This window comes from Pholcus phalangioides, unplaced genomic scaffold (genome assembly GCF_987345545.1).
Source record: "Pholcus phalangioides strain wild (caught in Gottingen) unplaced genomic scaffold, Ppha-v1.0 ptg000017l_1, whole genome shotgun sequence".
Lineage (NCBI taxonomy): Eukaryota > Metazoa > Arthropoda > Arachnida > Araneae > Pholcidae > Pholcus > Pholcus phalangioides.
The window spans coordinates 19,342,767-19,369,398 of NW_028301610.1; the positions used below are offsets into that span (position 1 = coordinate 19,342,767).

A 26,632-nucleotide genomic window follows, 5' to 3' on the forward strand; every position below is an offset into this window, starting at 1 on the left:
CAGAATTTCCTCGTTAATGATGGAAGAAACACCCCACCTATTTCGTCAGCTTGGACAGGCTTTATCAACTTCAGTCGTGACAAAACTTTCAACACTTTGCAACAGATGGCTCCCCAATTCACATCCAAAGACCACTCGGACGCAGCAAATACAAAGGCGAACTCTTCAGACGACCAGACGTAAACATCACCCCTCCACGACTGATTCGTGTGAATTCTGACCACAAGGTCCTGATGACGGCTCTCCATTGAAGAGCTGAAACACGTCAACCATTCGACCAATTGAATTTATTTGTCTTAAAAACGTGGCAATTTTTATATAAATTAAAACCAGGCAAAATTTCTCATTTTTGTGATAAATTATAAACTGCTACTGTATCTTAATTATATTTTTGAATTACTTTGAAAAATATTTAGTAGCAAGCTTTTCAATGTAAGCTTGACTAAAGTACAAATACAAAAACACCACCACAACAGGCAAAATGCCCAACGAGGTGGCTGAGATGAACAATGCGAACACAAACTCAGACCCTGACCACTGAAAGTGGTCTATTGCTTGGAAAGCAAAATAATCCATTGATGATTCATGCCAGTGCCACCAAAGAAAGGTTGGTAACTAAAGCACAATCACTGCACAAAAACTACGGTTTTCAAGACAGATTCCTACAAAAATAGAAATAAATCTTTAAATACAGATTTCTGAATTTTCAGCAAAAACTGATAGAAAAACTAAAAAAATTAAAATGATATTTAAAAGGAGGCTAAAATTTGAATGTAAGTTGTATTGGAAAAAATGACTATCCGATAGTTGTGGAAAATGAATTTTTCTGCTACACACATATTTTATTTGTCCCTACAATTGGTGGATTGATGTGTGAAAAGGTGGATAAAATCAAACATCTGACGGGAAAAAATTCAAAAACATGCAAAAAATTGAACATCTCAATGCATTGTTGTTAATCTTTCATCCATCAGGCAAAATGAAATTGTTTCCTGCATTTGGATCTGTGGTGAAGGAAAATTTGAAAAAAAGAATATTCAAGTGACTAAAACCTAAAAAATAGAGACTGTGAAACTCCTATATAATGATATACTAAAAGAAAATTTTTATTTATTTATTTATATATACATACATATATATATATATACACATACATATATATATATATACATACATATATATACATATATATATATATAGTATCTTAGTTATTTAAAGTTATACAGAAACCAAAATTTCTCATTCTTACCACATTTTCTAACCTTTGGCTACATTCTGATGCTCTATCTTTAGCAAATTCATGAATAAGGATTGCATCACACATCTAAATGTAGTGGTGTATTATCTCACAGGGTTTCTTTTTCCCTTCACAAAGAAGCAGCAACAGTAGTGATACTATCATGCTAGGGGCAGGTGGTCCTATAACAGGGCTCAGCACAGATCATGGCCTCAAAACTAGTGAAAATAGTGACCAAAATATTTAAAAAGGTGACCAAATAGTGACCAAAATGTTTAAAAAGTGACCCAATAGTGACCAAAATAATTTTAGAAAGAGACCAAATGGACAATGAATTTTGATTATTACCAAATTGAATGAATTGAAATTGAATTTAGTTTACACTAAACTTTGTATTTCAATGGAGCTCATCGAAATTGCTTTTTTTACATATAGTAGTGTGAAATAAATCAAACTCGAATGCATTCTGCTAACCAGAAAAGTTTTGAATAACTTATCAAATTTGTCAACAACTATGTGTGAGAGAGTAACATTACATCCTTTCTAAGTAACAGTAGCAATGCCTTTCCCCCCCCCCCCATAGGGGCCGTTCAAGTATTACGTCATCATAGATGGGGGGGGGTTTCCGATTTGCTGACTTTTGATGACAAGGGGGGAGGTTGAATAACGCTTACGTCATCAACCACCCTTAATGAAAATATGAGTTAGGATTCAGGGGGGGGGGGGGCAGAGCTGATGACGAAATTTTGCTGACAAGGGGGGGGGGGGAGGGTCAAAAATGGCTAAATTGAATGGCCCCATATTGCTATCCACAACCCATCTTAAAATCAATTTAAGCCGGAAAAACTTCAAAAACTGGAAAAAATTTTCACATTCAAAGGAAGAAAAAAAAAAAAAAAAAGAAATAACACAAAATTTGATGAGAGAGAATTTGTCCCATCTACATTCTAGTGGATTTTTCATTCATGTTATGCTATGAATGACAGTATACAAAATGTACTCAAACTGTTTTTAACTAGTACAAATTGATTTACATACCTAGGTTTGTATAATATCTTCCAACAAATTTTAAGAAATTTACTATAATGATTGATTTTAAAAAAAACTAAAATTACATTTTTAACAATATTTTAAATTATTAAATTAAAATATTACTTAAACTACTGAATTAAATAAATTATTTAAATTATTAAATTAACTAAATTATTTTAATTGTTAGGGGCCATTCAAGTATTACCTCATCATCGATGGGGGGGGGGGTTTTCTGACTTGCTGACTTTTGATGACAGGGGGGGGGGGGTTTCGATAATGTTACAGGACGGATAATTCGGCTATTGCCCAACACTGTTGGCAATGTTCACATTATTTTGATTCTGATAAAGCGTTTGTTTTTAAAAAAGCAACACAATTCTCAATTGAATTTTCTCGAGGGATACTTCATCAGAACATGACAGAATTTCCTCGTTAATGATGGAAGAAACACCCCACCTATTTCGTCAGCTTGGACAGGCTTTATCAACTTCAGTCGTGACAAAACTTTCAACACTTTGCAACAGATGGCTCCCCAATTCACATCCAAAGACCACTCGGACGCAGCAAATACAAAGGCGAACTCTTCAGACGACCAGACGTAAACATCACCCCTCCACGACTGATTCGTGTGAATTCTGACCACAAGGTCCTGATGACGGCTCTCCATTGAAGAGCTGAAACACGTCAACCATTCGACCAATTGAATTTATTTGTCTTAAAAACGTGGCAATTTTTATATAAATTAAAACCAGGCAAAATTTCTCATTTTTGTGATAAATTATAAACTGCTACTGTATCTTAATTATATTTTTGAATTACTTTGAAAAATATTTAGTAGCAAGCTTTTCAATGTAAGCTAAGAAATTTACTATAATGATTGATTTTAAAAAAAACTAAAATTACATTTTTAACAATATTTTAAATTATTAAATTAAAATATTACTTAAACTACTGAATTAAATAAATTATTTAAATTATTAAATTAACTAAATTATTTTAATTGTTAGGGGCCATTCAAGTATTACCTCATCATCGATGGGGGGGGGGGGTTTTCTGACTTGCTGACTTTTGATGACAGGGGGGGGGGGTTTCGATAATGTTACGTCATCAACCACCCTTTATGAAAATATGAGTTAGGATTCAGAGGGGCAGAGCTGATGAAGAAATTTTGCTGACAAGGGGGGGGGGGTCAAAAATGGCTAAAAATTTGCTTACATAATACTTGAACGGCCCCTTATACGTTGAGGGAGGGCAATCCATCCTCCCCCCCCAACGTCAATGGCAGAGCCTACTGATGTATATCAATTGTCATCTGCCGCACCTGTAAGACCTTCAAGTCTTATCTGCACCAATGGCTGGACTGGGAAGGGTGGGTGGGTCTACTCTTTTACAGGCGGAGGGGGCTCCAAAATAATACCCTCCCTTGGGTGAGGGAGAAAATAAAATCAGTTTTGAAATTGGTTTTTGAGAGAAAAATTTGTAAATACATATTTTTCTTTTTTTTTTTACACACAACATACACCCCCAGCAAAAAAAACATTTACTACTTTACCCAGAAACAATATAATTTTGGCCCCCCCCCCCGTAATTTTTAACAGAAAAAGACTCCGCGGTCTTCCCCGGTAAATTTCCCATGAACCTTGTAAGCACCAACGTGGCGATTTTTTTCCGCGCCAACCAATCGCCGTTTTGCGGCGGTCAATTCAAGATGGCTGACAAAGGCCACATAAAATTACAAAAAAATATATAATTTATAACATGAATCAACCAAATATGCGAAAATCGATAGAAATATATCGGGAAATACGGAAAATTAGGATAAAATGAACACAAAATTCCAATCAACGACATACGGGGTTTATAAATGCGGTTGATAGAGTTTATGGATGCTGCTGTCAGGGCTACCTATTTTAACGCGAAAAAAAGTCGCCACGTTAGCTCTGACTCCTCCCGTAATTTTCAACGAACAAAAACAGTGAATTCGCCCCCACCCGGGGCACCCGATTTACCATGGCCGTAATACGATATTTTTTCTGGAGGGGAAACGTAATTTTACTGCCCCTTGACTGTGAAATTCGATAATTTTGCAAAGGAATTTATTTCCTTTTCTTAAATATACCATTCCATCAAAAATTCCATTCGAGGCATTGCCCCCCCCCCAGTTTTGGATTTGATCACGGTATGTAGCAACCCGCGCCGCAAGTACGAACGAAAATTTACTATCGCCCGGGGCCGGTATCCATTTTTTTAACGGAAAAAGAGTAAACTCGGCACCCTTCCTCGTTCAACACCCGTGGAACCAGACCCCGCCCTCTCCTATTGCGGTCATAACAGCGACTCGAGACAAAAACGTTGTAATAACTTCCGAGGTCTAAAAAGGATTTTTTTACACAACACCGAGAATGGAGCGCAATATGTCGATATTAAGTCAACAATCAGCATCGTGAAGATGCTCTAAATTAAGTTACTGCCACAGGCGGATAAAGGTCAGTTGTTGACGGCCCCGGGCATAAAAAAAAATTAATATTACGCCCCTTAAATTAGGAAAAAAGTATAAAGTAGGGGCCAAAGGCGCGGTCGCTGTACCCACCGTTAAATCCGCCTCTATGTACGGCTCGCATGCACATTAACTGAGTTTTCATCAGCCTGATGACCAATTTTCATCTTATTTGGCTCTTTAAACTAAACGTTTAATCCGAATGTTTTAACAACTGGCTGTTGCGAAGATATATTTTGGAAAGAGAAAATTCAACTGCCCCTGCGGGGAATCGAACCCACTAGACTACAGAGGCAACGAATCTCTCAATCTTTCCTTGGAGCTCGTGTACACTGAAAAGGACCGTACATGGACGGCCAGACCAGACTCAGGCCAAGCTCACAACTGCTGACGCTGCCACCAGATGGCGACTTATGGAAGGATGACGTCACTTTCCGCTACCACACGAAGGTTTTTAACAACTGGCTGTTGCGAAGATATATTTTGGAAAGAGAAAATTCAACCGGAAATGGACGTGGGTTCGATTCCCAGCAGGGGCAGTTGAATTTTCTCTTTCCAAAATATATCTTCGCAACAGCCAGTTGTTAAAACATTCGGATTTTAACAACTACTTTGTAACCAGCTACAAGAGTATTCTCCAAAGCGTACTAATAATACGCTTAATACGTATTAATAGTACGCATCTTTAATACGCGCGCTTTGGTATTCTCCCGCTGCGCGTAAGTTAGTTTCTACACGGGCTCTCTTTATAAACTCGCTCAATGTAAATGAGCCTTTAAATCGTCATTTCAAATATTAAAAAAAATTAATAAAAGTAACGATAGAACAAAAAAATGTAACTTGCTCGATGCTCCAAGAAAGGAATTCGGCCCTTAGGACTAAAACTTTTTAAAACAAAATAAAGGATCAATTTTAAAATAAGATGAAAATGAAAGAACGAGTGGGGAAATAAGAAAGAATGGTAGTAGAGGAGGGGAAAAAATTCTTTGTTGTAAATACGCCTTTTACGCTATTTTTTTCCGACCGGCTTTTCCATAAAATGACGACTCTTTAACTACAAGTATAAGGAGCTTTCTTTCCAAGCGCCTTGAAATCAAGTTATGCTGACGTCACACAATATGCTCCCGGGAAGATAAAGACGACGCCATATATATATAGGGGTTCCTTGTACGATCGTAGTTCAATGAAGGGAGGGAGAAAATTAGTGACCTTGAACCGGTAAAGTTCCTCCTTGAAGAAAAGAAAAACACTGACAGCCGAAAAGCGCGCGAGACTGAGGTTTTTTTGCTAAAAAAAGTGGAAAAAGTGACCTGGGCCCGAAAATAGGTAATAAAAGTGACCAGCTTCTAAAAAAGTGACTTTTAGGGAAAAAAGTGACCCGTGCCGAGCCCTGCTATAATCCAATAAAGACACCAGCTGTCCCTAAAGACCAAAGACTAGTGTACTAGTAGTTACATCACCTCAGACATTTTAATTTTCTTTCCCATAGGAAGTAGCACATCTCCTACTGTATATCTCCCAGTCTTAATATTCAATAGTTGTTTTTTTATACTTTCACTGTTAAGCCCAGTTAATCAAGGTTCTACTGTATAGTAGCAACAGATTTATGAAAAATAATCAGCTATATACAGGGTGATTATAATTTAAGTTTTGATTCCAAAACTATACAATAAGTACTGATCAGAATGACTTGAAAATTTGCATGGATACTCCTGAAGCAATGAAAGTTTCTTTTGCAAAAGGAAAAAAAGCACAAGTAGATGCTGTACTTGGCCAGCAGTATAATCTATTTTGTGCAACCACATCATTTCGGCACTTCTACAAGTACATCTATCAAGATGTACATTGAAATACCAACAAAACCGCTGCTGAAGACCCATTTTGACAGGATGCACCTTAACCCTTGCAACTTCTGGCTGTGGGGGTACCTCAAAATGTTATAAACAGCGGTCAGATTGCAAACCTTGGTGAATTGCAATCTCCAGCACATTCCCTATATGTTAGAAGTTCCTCGGGAATATTAACGGGGGGAGGGGGGGGGTGTTTAGTTTAATAAAGCTGAATTGCAAGCACATCCACATCATGACCATAGCATACTCTGATTCTGTTGTTGAACAAGAATTTTTGTGCTTTCAACCTCATAGCCAGAACACTGTGTACAACATATTTAACATTTCTTAAGTAAATCGTAGTTATTTGTTCAATTACTTTGTTTTTTGTGATGTTTCCATGAATTATGAAATCATGCAATACTATAATTAAGGTATCATTTTGCCATGACTGGCTATCATTTCCATTCTGCGAGCTAATTTCCCACATGTTGGAGGATGTCATTAATTTTACATTTTTAAGTATTTTTTCTCCTTTACCAAATAAAATTTATGCTTCATTAAATACATTATATTCACCTAATTTTTATTACTTTTTGCAAAATAACTTCCTAATTAAGTATACTGAAAGTAACTGAAGAAAAACCTTTATATATTATATGATTAATAATAACATTAAAAGAATTTTCAAACACACAGTAATCCATTGAGTTAAGCAAAAAATAATTAAATTGCAAAAGTTGGTTTTTGTTAAAATGTAAGAAATATTTATCGATTAATTAGTATGGGAAGAGCGTTAATTACATTAATAAACATTTTATTTTAGTTAATTATTAGAAGTTTGAATGATTTTTCAGAAATTTCATTGTTTTTAATGTTAATACTATTTAAAACAAAAAACCGGTTTAAACCAAAAAAACCTGGTTTTTTTACCAACCCTGCACTGATGACTGACTGTTCTCAACCATTTTATATATACACTAGCTATAATACCTGGTGCTGCCCAGGTTTTCTTCAATGAGGCTTTTTGGATCACGTGATCTCCCTCTTTGTTTGAGGAACATAAAAACCATGTGTAAGTTAACCAATATGGCGACTAAAGAAATAAACAAATCTAGATTTAAAGTAACGTAGAAATGAACATTTTTTTTTTTACTTTAAGGGGTGCTAAGTATTTCGCTCCCCCCCCCCCCGAACTTCAAGTTATCCATATGCCTGTTTCAGCTTCCAAAAATGCTTAATTGAAGCTGTGGAATTTCTTCGATGGACGTTATGGGCCCATAATTTTCAAAACATCCTAATCTATATGAATTTATGCAGTTGAATATCAAAGGACAGTACAGAGATAATTTTCATTCTTGAGAAGATATAAATAAAAAGTTGAAATCAATGTTATTGCATGAATATCCAACTCAAAAGTGGGTCCGGCTAATTACTTCATATTCAATTTTCTGGGCTTCGTATAAGCGAACTCAATATTTCCAAAATCCAGAATTCAATACAATTTTTTAAATTATTGAAGTGACAGAAAATCCCACAAAATTTCCGCATTTCTACAGTAAAATCTGCAGTTTTAACACTGATTTCTATGAGGATCATTTTCCGAACCCTCAAAGCGATGCTGATGATTATTATGATGTCTATTCAAAAAGCCTCATTACTGAGAGTACTGAAAATGTGGCAAACCATTATGAAGGCATAAACTATTTTACATACACTAACAGGATTAGAGAAGTGACAAACCATTGTAAAGGCATATACCCATCTGAAACACATTGCTAGGGAACCACAGTAACCAAAGTAAACATTCGGAAAGTGATTGTTGAGACTCAAAAACCATTGTTGTCCGATAGTTTTTGCCCATTTGGGGCATTTGCCCTACTCTGGCGAAATTTTAAAGTAGCCTATCGATCAAGTCGGGTCTCATTTGGTAGCCTATACAGTCAAACCTCGTTAGTGCGTCACGCGGTTAACATGTCACTCCGCTTACCGGATCACTCTTTGAAAGTCCCAATTATCCTCAGGCAGGAACTGGCACAGCTATGGCTAACTCCGTTTAACGAGTCACTCCGCTTATCAAGTCATATTGTTGCTCTCCCAAGAGTGACTCATTATCGTGGTTTGACTGTATATGCAAAATTTGGCGGCGATGAATCTAAAATTGTATAGAGAACATACACACACACAGAAAATCAATTTTATATATAGATATAATATATATGAATTGGGATTTTTTATTACTTGCTAGCAAATTTAGAAATCATCAAGGATGAATGGCTAGGTATCCCATTTTTGTTACAATAGTAAAAAGTCAGATATGTGACGACTTGATACTGTTTGGCTTTGAATATCGTAAAAAAAACCTTTATCTCCTCCCATGGAATTGATGCATGCTAGGAAGTGTTGCACAAAAACCAAAAATGTCCTTAAAATATTTATTTTTGTTTGGGTGTCATGTTACATGTCAAGTCTGTGATATCTTTAGATTTAAAAATAGTGTTTTGAATCTGCTCTCTGTGGACACACTTCTAAATGGGAGACCAGCTCATATTCATGGCTTGAAATACTAAAACCAACTTCAACTGATCAACCATTGTACCACCTGCAAGGATTAAAAACCCAGATTCTGTGAAGAGACACTGCAGATATAAATGAGAGTAGTGTGTAGGGGAGGTTCTCACCAAGTACAGGGGAAAAAGCAATCATCACATGCATCACAGGTATATTAAGTTTTAGTCATGAATAACTAGAAAGGCTAAACAAAAGACAAGGGAAAAAGTAAAAGCTCTGTTTCATAATCAAGGCATTGGTGGGGTTCGAACCCACGATCTCCCTATAGGGTGCTATAACCAACTCAGCTACGATACCAACAATTTATGAAACAGAACAGAAATCTGGTGAGAGCAAGAAAACAAGTACAAATCAGAAAAAAGAACAAAATTTCATAAAATGAAATTAAAAAGAAAAAAAAAGTGAAATGGAAGTATAGGTGCCAAGACTTTAAATTGCATAAAGGTTGCAACCTGACAAAACAGGACTGAATCGAAAGCCACTCACTGATCTGAAATTCCATACAGCAAATGCATCATGATCCAGCAATCCTCTGGTGATATCAGGACATTTACTATTGGCGCTGGATGCAAGTGAACCTATATATATTCAAATACAATACTTTATTAGTCAGAAATGAGGAATACAGAAAAAAGGGGAGAAAAAAAATTACCAAGGAGCCAAATGGCCCTTACTGGCAATCACAATTTACAATTTGATATGAAACTTATAAACATAAAAATAGATAAAAAATAATTGACAGAACATGAGTGAACAGAAAGTAAAAAGAAAACAAAAAAAAAACTAAACAATATAACATGATAGGTCATGGTGGCCGCAGGCATGTGGTGATATTTTGATTGTAGAGAAAAAAAAATAAGTAGGGGGGGGGGGAGAAGTTAATTTAAAATGTAAAGTAAATCCAAATGTAATAAGGGAAAAGAAAGAAGTTATAGGTGGGAAATTCATCCAAAAAAAAAATCTTCAATATTATTTATTGAAAACAGGTAGCATTTAAATTTTTTTTTAAAAACTAATAATGAAGTATTATTGTTAAGGAGTTGATTAGGCAAAGAGTTATAGAATTTAGGGATAAGATGAAAAATGTTTCTTACCAATTGTTTTAAAGATTCTAGGGAGTAAATAGGTGGAGTTGATTCTTGCAGAAGAACGAAAGGTGTTCAAAGGGTAAAGAATGTTGTTTTTTATATAAAATAACTATTGATTTGAAGAAATAGAGATGTCGAAGTGGTAATATGTTTAGAGAATGGAAAATTTTTAGTGAGGGAGTACAATAATCATTAATTATCACTAATTATTCTTTTGTGCAAAGTGACAAAAGGATATAAGTTAGTAATGTAGTCACTACACCAGGCGGATAGACCATATATATTTATTGTAAACCCAATCTCCCCCACTACACCTTCAAATTGATCCACAATTACATTTCATTTATAAATATATATCTTGTGCCCCCCCCCCCAATTTCTTAAATTCCTATTTTTATTTCACTAAGCAGAAGGCCAGGTTGGCAAACAAGATAGTAAAAACCAGTCAGAGCAAGCAAGCAGAGAGAAAATAAACGTAACCAAGGTGCCACATTTGGCACGATAGTGTTAGTCATGTGTATGATAAGTGAGATAATGTGAGTGTGACATAGTAAATGAGTGCAGGGAGGAAAATACTGTATTAGCCAGCACGCCAGGATACAGTGAAGATTAGAATGCCTGGAAATTTCAATAACAAATTCTGAAAAAAATTCTTAAATATCTTTATTTTAAAAATTCATTGAATTGGCTAAATGTGTATTGTATTGTGATTCTTTTGAACTTTGCTTTTCTCAGCATACTGAGAACAAACTAGAGACCTCAACTTCCAAAAAACCTGAAATCCTTCCAGTTTTACAATATGCCATGTAATGCAAGGGAATACAATATATGTTTATCTATGATTAAAATCAGAATAAAATCTGTCTATGCAATAGCTAAAGTTTAAATTTTTCAAAGGAAAAGTTTAAATCAACCCCAAGATTATCGAATCGAAAGCCACTCACAATTACAAAAACACAAAATTCACCCATATGCCTCTGCCCTCTAAGAACGTGGCAATAAATATAGAACGTGGTCTAGTATATTACATAATATTAATTTTAAACTAAATTTCAAAGAAAACTGAAGCAGTTCGGCAGAAGAGAACTTGACCTCCCAACCCAAAGGGTTCCAGCCAAGTCATGCAATTGGTCAAATCGATCATGCGACAACTAGTTCAAGCGCAAGAAAATATTTAATATCACCAACGTATTAGAATTATTGTGACAGTAAAATACCAAGACAACTAAGTTTTTGGCACATAAGTAAACGAAAGAAAATGTTTTTCCAGGTATAGCAAGTACAAGTCAAAAATTAAATAAGTTACATAGTGAAACAAAAATATGAGTGGCAACATATAATACAAAAATATAAAGGGGAAAAAAATCAAAAACAAAATTAATATCTAAAATTACTGTGTGCAGTCTACATGTTCAAATCGATATGGTAAAACCGAAATGCAAACAAGAAAAGTGATATAAAAGTTTAGGGTACTTATCTCTCAATTGACATTGACTGGCAAGTCTGTAGTAGAAAAATACAATCAAGACTACTAAGAAATAGAAAAACAAAACAAAATTAACACACAGTCAGGTATCAGTCATAGGATCCACAAAAACAATCAAGACCCCTCCCAAAGCAGAATGTTTTGCATTATTCTGTAACGAGCCCTCGGCTGATTGGAAATATTCTGTGGTAAAGATTCCCATAACAGTGTTTGCTGCACTTTTCTAAAAATTCTTTCAGATTGTTCTATAGCAGCTATAATTGTTCTGCGACATACGTCACAGATTTTGGGATATTTTGATTTGGGGATCAAGACATTAAAACACATACACACAATCTTATTCTTAACATGAACAAAAAAAATCTATTCGATCATCCACATATCTAAACATATCTAAGCCGCTGTGGTGGTCAAGTGGTTATAGTGCCGGACTCGTGATGCGAGGATCTGGGTTCGAACCCCACAGTGGTGGTCGGCTGAAGTTGGTTTTCTGTGGTTCCCAACTTCAAGGCGCAAATGCGAGCCGATCTCCCCGTTAAAAAGTCTCGCCACAGAGAGCAACAGTCCTACAACGGTAAATCATTCAACCATAACACTTCACTCATAGTTAGAAAAACTGGGGGCAGATGACAGCACTACACATAACAAGCACTACACAGAAACAAAACTTTACGTCAGGTTGCACTACACGTACACGCACATTCCCGCAGGTACCGATTCGTTGGGGGGTTCCGCGGGGGGTGGGGGTGCATGTGTAGTGTAGCAGTAGTAGGTGGGGCCTCCAAAAAATGGCTCGGGGATCCATGATGTTCTTAAGTCAGCCACCTCGTTGGGCAATTTGCCTGTTGTGGCGTTGTGTTTGTATTTGTTGTATTTGTAAACAAAAGCATCAACTGAAGGGTTCGGCCAAACAGCGGTCTACATTGGTTTTTTTAATTTTAGAGATGCAATAAAATTCATCACTGAATTTGGGAAATTTTTTTTTGCCTGAAAGTAAACATATACTATTACAAGATTCATTGAAAGACTGGTTATTTGTGGAGATGAAGATGTCAAGGAAGAAAATTCATCACTGTCACTACGGGGACTCGAACCCCGGTCTCTCGGTTGTCGGACAAGTGTTCTACCATCTAAGCTATGGAAGCAGATAGAATATTTCAACCTGGGAGAATATATATATGTTGAAAGGCACCGTACATGGACGGCGTCAACAATCAACTAATAGCTCGTGAATGACAGGCCAACCAGATGGCCACATGCATATAAAAATCTTGTATTGACAAGTGGAGAGGATATTTCTGTGTCTACATTTCTCCAAGGTTGAAATATTCTGACATAGAAATATCCTCTCCACTTGTTAATACAAGATTTTTATATGCATGTGGCCATCTGGTTGGCCTGTCATTCACGAGCTATTAGTTGATTGTTGACGCCGTCCATGTACGGTCCCTTTCAACATATATATATATACACTCTAAGGTTGAAATATTCTATCTGCTTCCATAGCTTAGATCAGTGTTTCCCAAAGTGGGCAATATTGCCCCCTGGTGAGCGATGGAATGGTCCAAGGGGACGATAGAACCTATTGATTTAACATAGGATCCTATGGGCTTATTTCAGTTGGGGGGCGATGAGAGGAAAAAATTTCTGATGAAGGGGGCGATGGAACAAAAAGTTTGGGAGACTATGGCTTAGATAGTAGAGCACTATCTAATAGAGCGGCAAGTGAGAGACAGAGGTTTCATTCCCCGTGGGGGCAGTGATGAATTTTCTTCCTTGTAATCTTCATCTCCACAAATAACCAGTCTTTCAATTAATCTTGTATTGACAAGTGGAGAGGACATTTCTATATGCATATATTATTATCCTGTCTGGGAAGGGAACTGAAGAAACCAATGAACACAATGGTTATACAGACTGTTCCGATTACAGTTGGCTCTTTATATTCAGATTTCATAATAATAGTTAGGAACCCTGGTAGAATTTTCCAAATCCACCTCCATCGTTTCATTTTTTCAACGTTATAAATACAGAATTTGTTTCTTTTATTATGTACCTTTGTACCAACTTGCCGGATTGGAACCTGGGTCATATGCATGGTTGTTGCAATTTCATATTCAGATTTTTTATTCTCTTTCCCAGTTTTTTGTGAAAAACACTGTTGAGGTAATAATTCTTGTATCAGAACAAAATAGAAGTTGTGCGTGTTAAATAAAAGTTTAAAAAATATCCTTCTTAAAGGTTTTTCTGGTGCTTCTGAAAATATTTATACAAGACTGTTGTTTAAATGTTTCTAAATGTGAAAAATGAGAACTTTTAAACTAAAATATTGGCAAAGGTTAACTGCATAACTGCAGTTTCTTCATTATTACGGTGTCTTGTTGAAAAACCTTTTTTATGACTGAACAAGCCGCTCTTGTTTCGCTTTGTGCCCAAAAAATGAAATCCAACGAAATATAAAACTAGAATTAAGTACAGTGACCCACACAAAATATCACAATTCTCATAATATCACAAGATAATCCTTAAAAATACACAAAATATCTCAAATTCACATATTATATATTTTTAAAAATCAAGTGCAAACAGTAGCATATTTACAGGAAGCTCAGTGGGCAATAACACAAGACAGTAAGTATGGAGAAACTTAGCGAATGAGCGACCAAGAAAATGATCAGAATGAGAGAAAGGCAGCAAAATTTTTATAACCCACCATAAATCTGCCTCTGCCCAAAGAGCGAGAAACTAGATCAGTGAGTGAACAAAAGTGTGCAAGGACATAGGTGAACAAAAGAGAACCTAGAGCATGTGCGAGCACCTGAACCGTCAATACGATGACCTAGAGAGCAATGAACCTGATCAATGAGTACCCAAAGGGCAACCAAAAAGACTGCAGTAACCAAAAGGGTGACCTAAAGCATGGGAATCCCCCAAAAACGTGACCTAGACCAGTATATCTCAACCACCAGGCCCTGACATTAATCGAACCAGGCCACGAGTGATACACTTTCATTTTTCCTCATTTATTTTTTTTCATTAGTCGTATGTGACCAACAGGTGCACTTGCACAGGGCCCAGAATGGGTCTGAATACAAATTCTTGCACAGGAATGGCTAGTTACATCACTGGTGACCGGACCTTTCACTCACAAAAAAAGAATCAACAGTACCTTGGGCTTCCCAAGGTTAAGAACCACTGACCTCTAGACAGTGTGCAAGCACAGTGCTATCTTAAGAACATCATGGGCCCCGGGCCAAATGCTTTTTCTGAGGAGGCTCTACGTACCAAATTCTTGAAAATTTCAACCGGTTCTCATTTTTGTGAGGCCCCCGGGCCATCATACGTTAAGATGGCATTGTGCAAGCATGGAGGAACGACTTAAAGACAAGGGTATTTTTACGGGGTATTCTAAGCGAGATATAGCCCAGGGCATCGAATTTGAGGAATGAGTGGTCAAGAAAATTAGACTAGAATGGGAAAAGGGCAAAAAACCATATATGGTTTTTGGGAAGCCTTCTCTAGGTAAGAAACCACTGTAGAGACATCATGTTTATCGAAATTAGAGATGTGAGGTGAGAATATTCTCGGAGAACGAGAATATTCTCCTGGATGTAAAAATTGGAGAATATAATTGAGAATATTTATTTTTCTTTTAAATAATTTACATTTTTTTACCAATTTTGTTTACATTGTGAAATATAAATCAGTTTTCATTACCTGAAACATTTATAACAAAACAATTTTTGGTATAATCACCCCCAATGACAACTTTTAGTTCAGGAATATTCTCAGAATATTCTCCGGGTCATGAATTCAGCCCTGTTGGTTTAAGTTTCTTGCTTTCAAACTTTAATATTGTGGTCTACAAACTTCAAATGCCCATCTTAATATTCCCCAGTAATTTATGAAAGTAGTCCTTCCAGAGAATATTCTCAAGGATATTATATGTAACTATATTATAAATAAGAGAATATTCTCAAGTTATTTATAATAGTAGTCCTAGCAGAGAATATTCTCCGAAAGATTATTCTCGAGAATTTTACATCTCTAATCGAAATAACTATTATTGTTTACAATTATCAAAACACATGCACTGCAGAGGAAAGAAAACTATTCTATAAATTTGTAAAATAGACAATAAATACTCACTTATCTTACCCAAGGCAACTGAAATAAGCATCAGTGGCTATAAACTTACCTGCCTACACACGCATCAGTGAAAATTAAGCAGATATCCCAGAATCCTTCACGTGAAAGGTTCCGTCATGAAGGATTGTGGGAAAATACGTGAGGGATTATGGGCTTTGTTTACTATTTTTGAAAAGAGAAGAAAACGCGTCAATCCATTGGGTTTGTTAGACATTTCTAGTGAATAAATATTTTTAAATAATCAATCTCTGTGATTTTTACAATTCACATTGAAGTTTATGAATGAAATGTTCAATGCGAAATTTTTATGTGTATGTTATAGTTATTGTCTGTCTCTTCTTTTATCGGAAGGAGATGTGCTTATTTAGGTAGGATACTTTTAATGGCTTGGAAAAATGTTAAATTTTACTTTGAATCTGAGGGGGAGGGGGGTGACGGAAAGATACTTGTTTTCATGATATTAACTGTTAAAAATGTTGAAAATAATAATATGCGTTGGGTCACTATGCCTCTAAAGCAGTGGTTCTCAACCGGTGCTCCGTGTATACTTCCTAAGAGCTCCGCGGCCGCTCGAGGAAGATTAATTGAATGAGTAAATATGACGGAGAAATAAAAAAAGAGGCCTACATGGGGCTCCAAGATAAACATTATATACTGAAAAGGACTCCACGATCGCTGTTTCAAAAAATTGGTGTTTGTCCCTAAAATGTTTGATTCCTAAATTGGAGTCTGAGAACATGAAATTTTCAGGATATATGTGTGTTTACAAACATGGAAATGAGTCAGTAAGTCCTCAAAAAGTCTAAGGTTTTCTGGACCATTTTTCTCTGAAAAAAATGTGCATGGCTCTTACAAAATTTGAATTCAGCCTAATTTTATTTTAATTTGTTAAGTCCTGATGTTCTTGATTATACATTTTAAAGTACTGTATTCTTTGTATATTGTCCATTCTAATAGTTTTTTTGTAGGATTTAGCATCTTACAGGGCTACCCTTACCAGATGTGGGGCCCGGTGCAAAAATAATAGTGGGACCAGAGGTAATCTTAATACATAATTTTGGGCTCCTCTAGCCTCATTTTATATATTTTGTGGGAGAGGGAAATTGGGCATCATTATTACAAAATATACAAAGGTGTTGAAAAATATCCATACAAAAATATATACGGTTGTAGATAATTAATGCTTTTTCAATCATGAGAAACCTCTTTGAGATGGAAACTGTCTAACGTGGAAACAGAAGGCATATTTAGTTCTATTTTCAGATAAATAAACCTGCTGAAATAGAAAGAATTTTTGGCTAAGTGAAAGTTTCTGTTTTGTTCTTTGAATGGGTAAAAATTAAGTCATACAAATCCCCCTTTTGTTAGGGAACTTGTTTACTTCTTGGAAAAACTGAATGTTTACTATTATATCTCAACTGGTTCTGGAAGTAAGGGATCTGATTTGAATGGAAGCAGATTTTTACTAATCAAAATTTAGCGAAAGCCTGTTTAGCATTTCATTTATGATGAAAATGATAACTTTTAGTTAAAAAAATGCTTGTTTCTTAGAAAAATTTTGATAATTTCCATTTTTAAATTAGTTTGGGAGAGGAATAGAGGAGGGAGACAGTTATTATTCTCAGTGTAGAGATGGTCAACAGCTGCAAGGAACTAAAGAAAAGCAAAATTTAAGTGTTACAGAGATGTAGAATCTTTATTTCACAAACGTTATTGCTTGGATCTCATTGTGACTATTTTTAAAAAATTATGCAATTTCTTCATTTTTTATTTTAAGCATTAAAAATTTTCCTTCTGACAAAAGTAATTTTTTATTATTTTGATATTCAGGAAAATGTTTTGTATTAAATTTTAACAATTAGCAATTTATATATAAAATTTCAAATGTATAAGAGATTATAATTCACTGCATATATTTTTTGTGCACCTTTATAAAACAAATACTTGTCTAAAATAGAAAATAATTTCAGTTTTTTTCATTTTATAAAGGTTTCAACTGTATTATGAAATATTTAATTCAGTTTTCATTGCTTGCGACATTTAAAACAAAACAATTTTTGGCATCATGAAAAATTTGTTCGAAAATATTATCTAAGTCATAGTGAGAAGTTTCAAAAGTTATTGTTATGAAGATTTTGGAAACCTTAAAAAAAAATTTTGGCAACCAAGGGCTTCCCCCCCCCCCCGATAAATGATTGCCGATAAACGCTACATAAACAGTCACATCTTTGCCAGTTGCTTCAATGCGGTCACCAACACTTCTTTTTTACAGCTGCTCCATGGAAATGACCACAGCTGTCCTCTATGGGTGCCCCAAAGCAGAATGTTTTGCGATGTTCTGCAACGAGCCCTCAGCTGACTGAAAATGTTCTGCGGTAAAAATTCGCATATACATAATAGCGTTTTTTTACACTACTCTTAAAATTCTTCCAGATTGTTCTGCAACAGCACTGGTTGTTCTGCGACGTACGTCGCACATTTTGGCACATTCTGCTTTGGGGTATTGTTGTTTCCCTAACGACAATGGCAGTCATTGACGTCACGATAACGTGAAATCTAATTTTCTGCCAAAATCTGGAGAGCAGGAGGAAGGATGAAAAATTTGGAGTCTCCCACCTAAATCTGGAGAGTGTTGGCAGGTCTGAGCATTGCATTTGATGAAGATTATAATCAAAACCAAATAAATTGATTTGTATTTGGCAAGTTAATGCAATCTTCTGACTAAACTCTAGAAATTACAGTACTAAGATTCATCTCAGACCTCAGGGTTGGAGCTCTGTTAGCGTTCCCATGGGAAAGCATGCATGGGTGAATGATTCTAAAGAAACTGCAACCATAGGTTTCAACATACTATCACCAAAAGTTTCTGTCTTTCCGCTTTTGAATGGGAGTGGGGGGGGGGGGAGAGTGACAGTCTGACTCAGCTTTTCAATCTATGCCACTAATCATTCCCCTTCCCCCACATATCCACTTATAGTTAATAGTCCAAAATATTTGTTACTAAATCCTCTTAACTCACTAGTCATTTTACAGTTAAATTTAGACTGAAATTCAACCTTACCTGTTGAGGAAGTTCACTAATAAGGTACTGAGCGAATTTCTGAAGCTGAACCCGATGAAGTCTTGACAATGACTCAGATACAGGAGCACGAAGACGAACATGATTGGGCTAAGAAATAAGTTGCATAACATCAATATACAGTACACATGGAAACATGTAAATGGATAAAGGGAAATTTAAAGATCTTAATTGGAATTCAGTTGTATAATCTCCCACAGGTTGTCAGCCAAAAATAAACCTGATGCAAACATACCAGTGATGCCATTTCTTCAATTTAAAAGTATGTTCTTATTGAAGAGCCCTTATCATGATATAACTGGTCAATAAGGCATTTGACTATTGTATCAAATGATTTTCAAAGGCTCTGTCACTTTAATATCCTGATTTCATGTTACAAGTGCTTGTCTTTCCATGCACAAAAATAGAACTTACTGGAGGAAAGATGGCAGCAAGACCACTGCACATTTTTACAGCAGGAAGTTCCCACACTGAAGTTCCACATCTGTTTAACACATCAACTCTTAATGAGGAAAATGGAAAAAAGCTAATTTTGTAACAGCTCGGAATTTTCTATAAAATGTAGGTTCCTTATTGTAGTTAGTCCTCATGTGCATAAAATGATTGCACACTGCAACAAAAATGATTGAGGATGGAATAGCCTTCTAAAAAGATGCTAAGTTGAAAGTAAAAAATAAAACCAAAGTTTATTTACAAAGGAAGCTATTCCTAAAATCATCATCATTCTAAGAGGATACAAAACTTTTCTTCTTCAACGAGCATACATTAAAATTCTGTATCGCTCATGTTTCTTTGTAAAGTTGTTCAATTGAGCCATGTTGGTTTTGTTTACTTACATTCTTTTACATACACCTTCAAGAATGATTTTCACTTCATTAGTCAAGAGTGAAGTTAATGGAAGCTTCTTGAGTTTTTTTTGAGTCTAAAAAAATTGCTTCCACAACTATACTGTCAGTTTGACAGATTTTAATACATTTCACAATTAGACAGCAAATCATGAATGTTTTAGAGATGCTGCAAAAATATATCTTAATCTAGAATGTAAAAATCGTGAGTTAGTGCCCATTATGAACAGTTCTGTCTCCTTTGAGAATGGTGATGTTTGACTTAAATGTTTTGTATAGTCGCAGAAAAATCAAAGATAAAGTTTTTTTTACTAATCTAATCAGGTTACTATTAATTGATTTTTTAAATTTATTCCCAAACATATTTTTTAGATATAATTCAAAAAATGTTAAGATGGAAATATTTATTCTTGTAGCCCTTTCAGAGAGAATATTCTTGTATATTTTTCAAAACATTTATTCCAGAGAATTTAAAATTTACAGTTGAACCCCAATTTAACAAATAGGAAGAAATCAACAATTTTATTCGTTAAATCAGAATCAAATTGATCAAAAGCATACACACACACTCAAAATGACAAATTTTAAAGGCTACTTACTTGAAAGGGTTACATTTACAACTTATTTCTAGCAACAATTTAAAAAAATAATAAACTTAAGAATAAAGTCAGGACGTATGGTAAAACTGCTTGATACTTCCAACATTTTATCAATTTGTCGAAATTGTCATTTCTTTGTTAATCGAAAAACGTTTTCTCTTCAGATGTGACCCACCATTCTTTACTTGTCAAGACAGCGCAAACTTGAAAAAAAGTAACTTTATTTCTTTACTGAAATCTAAACATGCAGACACCACAATGTTTTATGGTATTGGTGTATACCGATAGGCCATTGAAACCTTCCCATGTATATTCTGAAAGGAATCTGTTCCTACAATAAAGCCAATCTTTTTTGTTTGTCTGTAAAGAAGGAAAGAAGATCAATTCCTGGAAAGTCTAATCGGATTGCAGTTTTGCGTGACAAGTAATAAAAATTTTAAATAGTTCAAAAAATATGTTATAACAAGGTTTTTTATTCATTAAATAGGGGTTTAACCTTTACCTTCCTAACCTTATCTTTGTTGCGGGCTCATGATCCCAGTCGGTGGGCTATTTCTACAGCGGCTGGCTATTCAAATCAGCAGTGAGAGATATCATTTTTTTCTCGCACTTTCGCCACTTACTTGCTTTACTGGTTGTTCTCCAACTCCACCTGGAGAGTTATGATCTCTGAGTTATGGGGTAGCTCTCTTTACTTCAACTTTTGTTAAATTCCATTTAAGGCCAGGTACATACTGAACAGATAAGGTAGGCTAGGGATCTTCAACTAAAGGCCTGCAGGCTGCATTTGGCCCCTCCAAGCTTCTTGCTGTGTAGCTGCTGACCAGTTTGAGAAAATAACTCCCTATAAAGAAACTACCAAAAAAATCGTTAAAGAGCACTGGCTACTGAAATCGGTGCTGCTGCATTTAGAACTATGAAATACTTTCCAGATTCAATAGTAATGCAGTGCATTTGATAAATTAAAAGGGCCCTCATAATGAATTCAGAGGACCCGGAACCAAAACACTTTGAAACCTATAATTTTATACACAGTAACTTGAGAGGCAAAATTCAGCATCAAAAAGGTATACATATTTACAGAATTTATGAAAATGCTGAAAATAACCTCGATGAAAGAAATCATTGGTTAAAAACATGAACATGTTTTTTAACCAATCCGTGTCAAGTTGCAGGGTGTATTACTTATGTGAGCTCAAGGAAATGAAGGAGCTGTCGATGCGGAATGTCCGCCCTGACACGTATGTATCTGATGACTATGATAAGGGTACCATACATCCAGTAACCATGGTCAGCAACGATAGAGGTGTGCTTTCTGGGTGTATGCTTACACTTTCCTTTACTCGACCATCAACTGCAGATACTTCTCAACAAACTCCTGCATCCTGCAGTAGACCTACTCCAGTGTCCTACAGTACTCCTGTGTCCAGCAAGAAATATACACCTCGAAAGGTAAAGCTGGCGTAAAAACTAAAAAAACAGAAGGATTCTGCAAGAAGATTGAGAGCAAAGTTTGCCAAATACAAGAAGTCCATCCAGATTTATTTATTTATACAATATTGTTGGCCCTTGGGCCTATACAAGAGGATGCGATTGAGAATGACAAAGATATTGTTTGATGTTGGATAAAAAACTAGTGATAGAGGGAGATTCAACAATAGAGCTTGGGAGTTTGTTCCATTCACCAATGGTATGAGGAAAGAAGCTGTATTTAAAGCAGTCAGTGGAAGCAAAAATAGGTTTTATTTTAAGGGAATGGTCGAGTCTTCTAGAGATATAGGATGGTTTGGCTAAGATACCAGAAGTATCTATGTTGAACTGCCATAGAAAATTTTATAAAGCAATGTTAATCGAGAAATGAGACAAAGAGTAGAGAGAGGGATTAGATGAAGTTCATTTATAAGTTCGGACACAGAAATGAAAGATGACCAGCAGTCGTGAACAAATCGGGCGGATTTATTTTGAATTGATTCAAGTTTGTCTGTATTACTGGAGGTGTAAGGGTCCCAGATTTCAGCGGCGTAGGAGAGGACGGGGGATATATAAGTTTGGTAACAGAGAAGTCTGATATCCCGAGTAGAGTGTTTAAGATTGCGGCGGAGGAAGAAAAGTTTGTTAAGACACTTCTGGTAAATGTAGTCGATGTGTTTGTTCCAACGTAGGTCGGCTGAAATAATGACACCAAGGTATTTGATATGTGAAACTTGGGATAACGGTAAATGATTGATGGAGTAGGAGTATTCAAGAGGAAGAAGTTTACGGGTAACTTTCATGTGAACCGTTTTTGAGATATTCATTGGCATTTGCCATAGGGAACACCAGTCGGCGATGGAAGCCAGGTTATGTTGGAGAAGTTCTTGATCAGATTGATGGTGAATGATACGGTAAATTACACAGTCATCAGCAAAAAGTCTAGTGGTGCAATTGAGGGATTGAGGAAGGTCATTGATGTAAATTAGGAAAAGTAACGGGGAGAGGACCGATCCTTGAGGGGTCCCAGACTTTACGGAGGCGGACGATGAGTTATGATCATTAAAATGAACAAACTGTTTACGGTGTTTTAGGAAAGCCTCCACCCAATTAAGTAATTGAACGTTAAGGCCAAGGCGGGAGAGTTTGAGGAGAAGTTTATCGTGGGGAACTTTATCAAAGGCTTTAGAGAAATCTAGGAATACGATATCAGTTTGTAGGTTTTTATCAATGGCTTCAGAGAGGTCGTGGATGAAGAGGGCCAGTTGGGAGGTAGTAGAGAGAGATTGTCTAAAGCCGTGTTGGTTGGGGAAAAAGAAGCTGATGGAGTCTAAGTGGATACAGATTTCTTTTGCTACAATATGCTCGAAGATTTTACAGCAGGAGGAGGTGATTGCTATTGGCCTGAAGTTAAGGGGATTGGAAAGTGAACCCGTTTTGTGGATAGGAATAATTTTATTGATTTTCCAGTCGTTCGGGAGGGTAGCAGAATTTAGTGAAACATTGAACAGGATTAAAAGATAGTCGGCGACTTCATCAGCACAGAATTTAAGAATAGAATTTGGGATGTCGTCAGGGCCAACAGAATGGGGTTTCAGTTTTTTCAAAAGTTTTAGGATACCTTGTTTGGAGAAGGATATAGGGGGTGAGTTGTGGATAGAATCAAAAAAAGAGTATTGGGGAGGAAAGGGGTCTATTGAGAAAACCAAGCAGAAAGCTAAATTGAATTCGGTAGCCATCTCTGAAGGAGAAAATGTATATTTATTTGAACTTCTCAGGGAAGTGGGACCAACAGATTTAGGTCTAAGGTAACTCCAGAATTTTGTTGGATTGGTTTTTAAGTAATGGGGTAGAGAATGAGGAGGTATCTGGACTTTTGGACGGAAATGAGGTTTCTGAGGTCTCGGGTGGAGGCTGAAATTATGGATTTGAGTGAATTGGATTTGTTGGTTTTATATTTGAAGGCGATTCGGCGGATTTTCCTCTTTAAATGAATAATATCTCTGGTGATCCACGGATTAAAAAAAGACTTAGGAGAAACATTTTTAATTGGAACTGTAGTTAAGCATTTGTCTATAATACATTTAAAAGAGGTCCAGAGGGTGTGGAAATTGTTAGAAGAGGATATGGATAAGAAATCATTGAAGTGAGAGCGAAAAATATTTTGCATAAGTGGATAATTTGCCTTGTTGAAATTACGTTTAGGGGCGAGTTTGTAGGATGGGATAGAGTGGCGGAGGGAAAAGTTAATGACTGGGATATTATGGTCGGAGCAACCCTCAAAGATGGAGGTGGAAAGGATTGGAATTCGATTGGAGGTAGCAATGAGATCTAAGGTAGAGCTGGAGTGGAGGGTGGTTCTTGTGGGTTCAAAAATGGATTGGACCAAGTTAAATTTAAGGTTTTCTTTGTTATTAATTCCGTGATTGCCGGACAGGGATTCCATATTTTTCCAGTCAATGCCGGGAAGATTCCAGTCTCCGGAGATAAGAATAGAATGTGTGTTATAAAATTTTTCAAGAATAATTTCCAGTTGTTCAAAAAGGTGGAAATCAGGAGAGGGAGGGAAATAGACAGAAAAGATGGCAAGTGGGGGACAGTTGGGTTGAAGCCATTCGGCTCCAACAATTTCGAGTTCGGAATCTAATAGAATTTCAGTTAAAGGGATAGAATTTTTGAAAATAAGTAAGACCCCCCCCCCCCCGAGAGTTTCTATCCTTTCGAAAAGCATTGTAATTGGGTGGCAAAATTTCGGAATTAGAGATTGTATTATTTAGCCATGACTCTGTAACACCAAGAAAATGGGGATTATGGATGAGTAAGAATGATTCTAGAAAATCAGTTTTATTTTTCAGGCTGCGAGTGTTAATAGTTCCCAACTGGAAGGTATTTTTTAATTTGAAGGTTGTGTAGACGGAAGGGTTGCTCGGGGGGAGTAGCCTAAAGGGGGTACCGAGGAAATATCGGAGGAGAGGGAGGGCATAGAAAGGTTCGAAGCAGCATGAGCGGGGAAGATGGGGCGGATATCATTAATATCGGGATCCCAGACATATTTGATATTATTTATGAGTGCAAAATTGTGGATAAGTTTTACTTTAATGCCTTCGTCACGGTATTTTTGACTGGCTCTCCAAATTTGACCACGAAGCTTGCGTGTATCGAGAGAGAAATCTTCTGAGATAGATATGTTGCTGTTTTTAAGTTTCGAGGCATTTTTTAGAATCTCACTTTTGATTTTAAATTTGTTGAATTTTATTATGGTAAGTCTGGATCCGTGGGTCTTTTTGGAACCTAATCTGTGACAGCGGTCTATCTCACTAGGTGAAATATTTATGTCAAGGTGATCAGAACAGCATTGGATGATTTTGGATTCGAGGGTGGAGGAGGACTCGAAGTCAGATTCTTCAGGAATGTTTCGGAAAATCAAGTTATCCCGTCGAGAACGATCCTCAAGATCGATGACTTTATTGGTAAGGGAGGATTGGAGTTCAGAGAGATTAGAGGAGAGGTCATAGACTTGGCTTTGGAGTTCCTCTACTGGGGAAAGTTTCTCCTCAACTGCACTAAGACGGTGGGATAGATCACTTAGCTGATGACTGAATGAGTCCTGTTTTTGGGTGAGGAGGGTAAGTTTGTCAAGAATGGCTACTTGGGTGTCTTGAATATTACGGAGAATGGATGAGTTATCCGAAAGAGTCGAAGATTCAGACGAAGGATTTGATCTATTTTGAGAGCATGTTGGGGAGTGGCTGACCCTAGGCCCAGGGTTGGATTCGATATCTCCTGCCAGTAGAAGCAAGCTAGCCAAGTGGGTAAAAAGGACAAGAGGGAAAAAGGGAAGAGGTTTTGAATGGAACAATTTCGAATGGTGGTAACAAGGACCGGAGCGAAAAGGGTTTTTCTTTAAAGCACACATATATTTTAAATAAAAAATTGATGGTTGAGCAAAAAATAGAAACACACAGTACATAATAATTTTAAACGTCGGATGCAGGATCGACACAAAGAATATTAAATTTATAAAGATTAAATAAGTTGGTATGAAAATGTGAAGCGAACTAACCTGTAAAAATAGACTTGAATATAACATTTTTTTTGACGAAATGTCGATCCTGCATCGTGAAAGTCCATGGGTAGCGACACTTAAATACAAGCGGTGAAACGCCCACATCGACAGCGAAATCCAGGTGGCAGCAGTAGTTGCGAGACGAGACCACTCTTGGGGAGGGGTGGCTTGGCGGCTACGTTCCGAATCGAATGGTGACATCATACGGCTCTTGTATCGGGAGGAAATGGCGGAGAAAAACCCAGAGACGGCATGACGAGTATTTTTTCCTCCCAGAAGTGTACAGTAGAGTAGAGTCGATGGTTCCCGCAGGTTTATCACCAAGAAAATCTGTAAAAATAGACTTGAATATAAAATTTTTTTTGACGAAATGTCGATCCTGCATCGATTGCTACACAACGCTCTCTGAAGCAGAATCTTGTCGAGCAAGGTGTGAGCGATAATCTTTCAACTTTCACGGCCCGGCAAGTGAAACTCAGCACACAAAAATTGAAAGGCAAGAGATATACGCAATATGATAAAATTAATGCATACCAAATTTTCTGCAAGAGCCGTTCAGCATATCGTATGCTTCAGAGTTTTCTGCAACTGCCATCACCACAGACACTCCAGCGTTTTATTTCATCACGTTTGTCTGTGCCTGGAATTAACAGATGTTTTAACTGCATTGAAAGACGTTTTGCA

The 26,632-nt window shown here is 36.4% G+C and overlaps 1 protein-coding gene across 1 annotated transcript; it reads right to left on the bottom strand.

Annotated features, from left to right (window-relative positions):
• Nucleotides 1-626: 626 nt before the first annotated feature.
• On the bottom strand, nucleotides 627-25,798 carry LOC149072495 (uncharacterized). The gene is made up of 3 exons (XM_089247210.1): nucleotides 24,836-25,798; nucleotides 18,951-19,058; nucleotides 627-662 (listed from the first exon to the last, which is right to left on the bottom strand). Exons 1-3 carry the CDS (start codon nucleotides 25,796-25,798, stop codon nucleotides 627-629), a joined length of 1,107 nt encoding a protein of 368 aa, XP_089103336.1.
• Nucleotides 25,799-26,632: the final 834 nt, after the last annotated feature.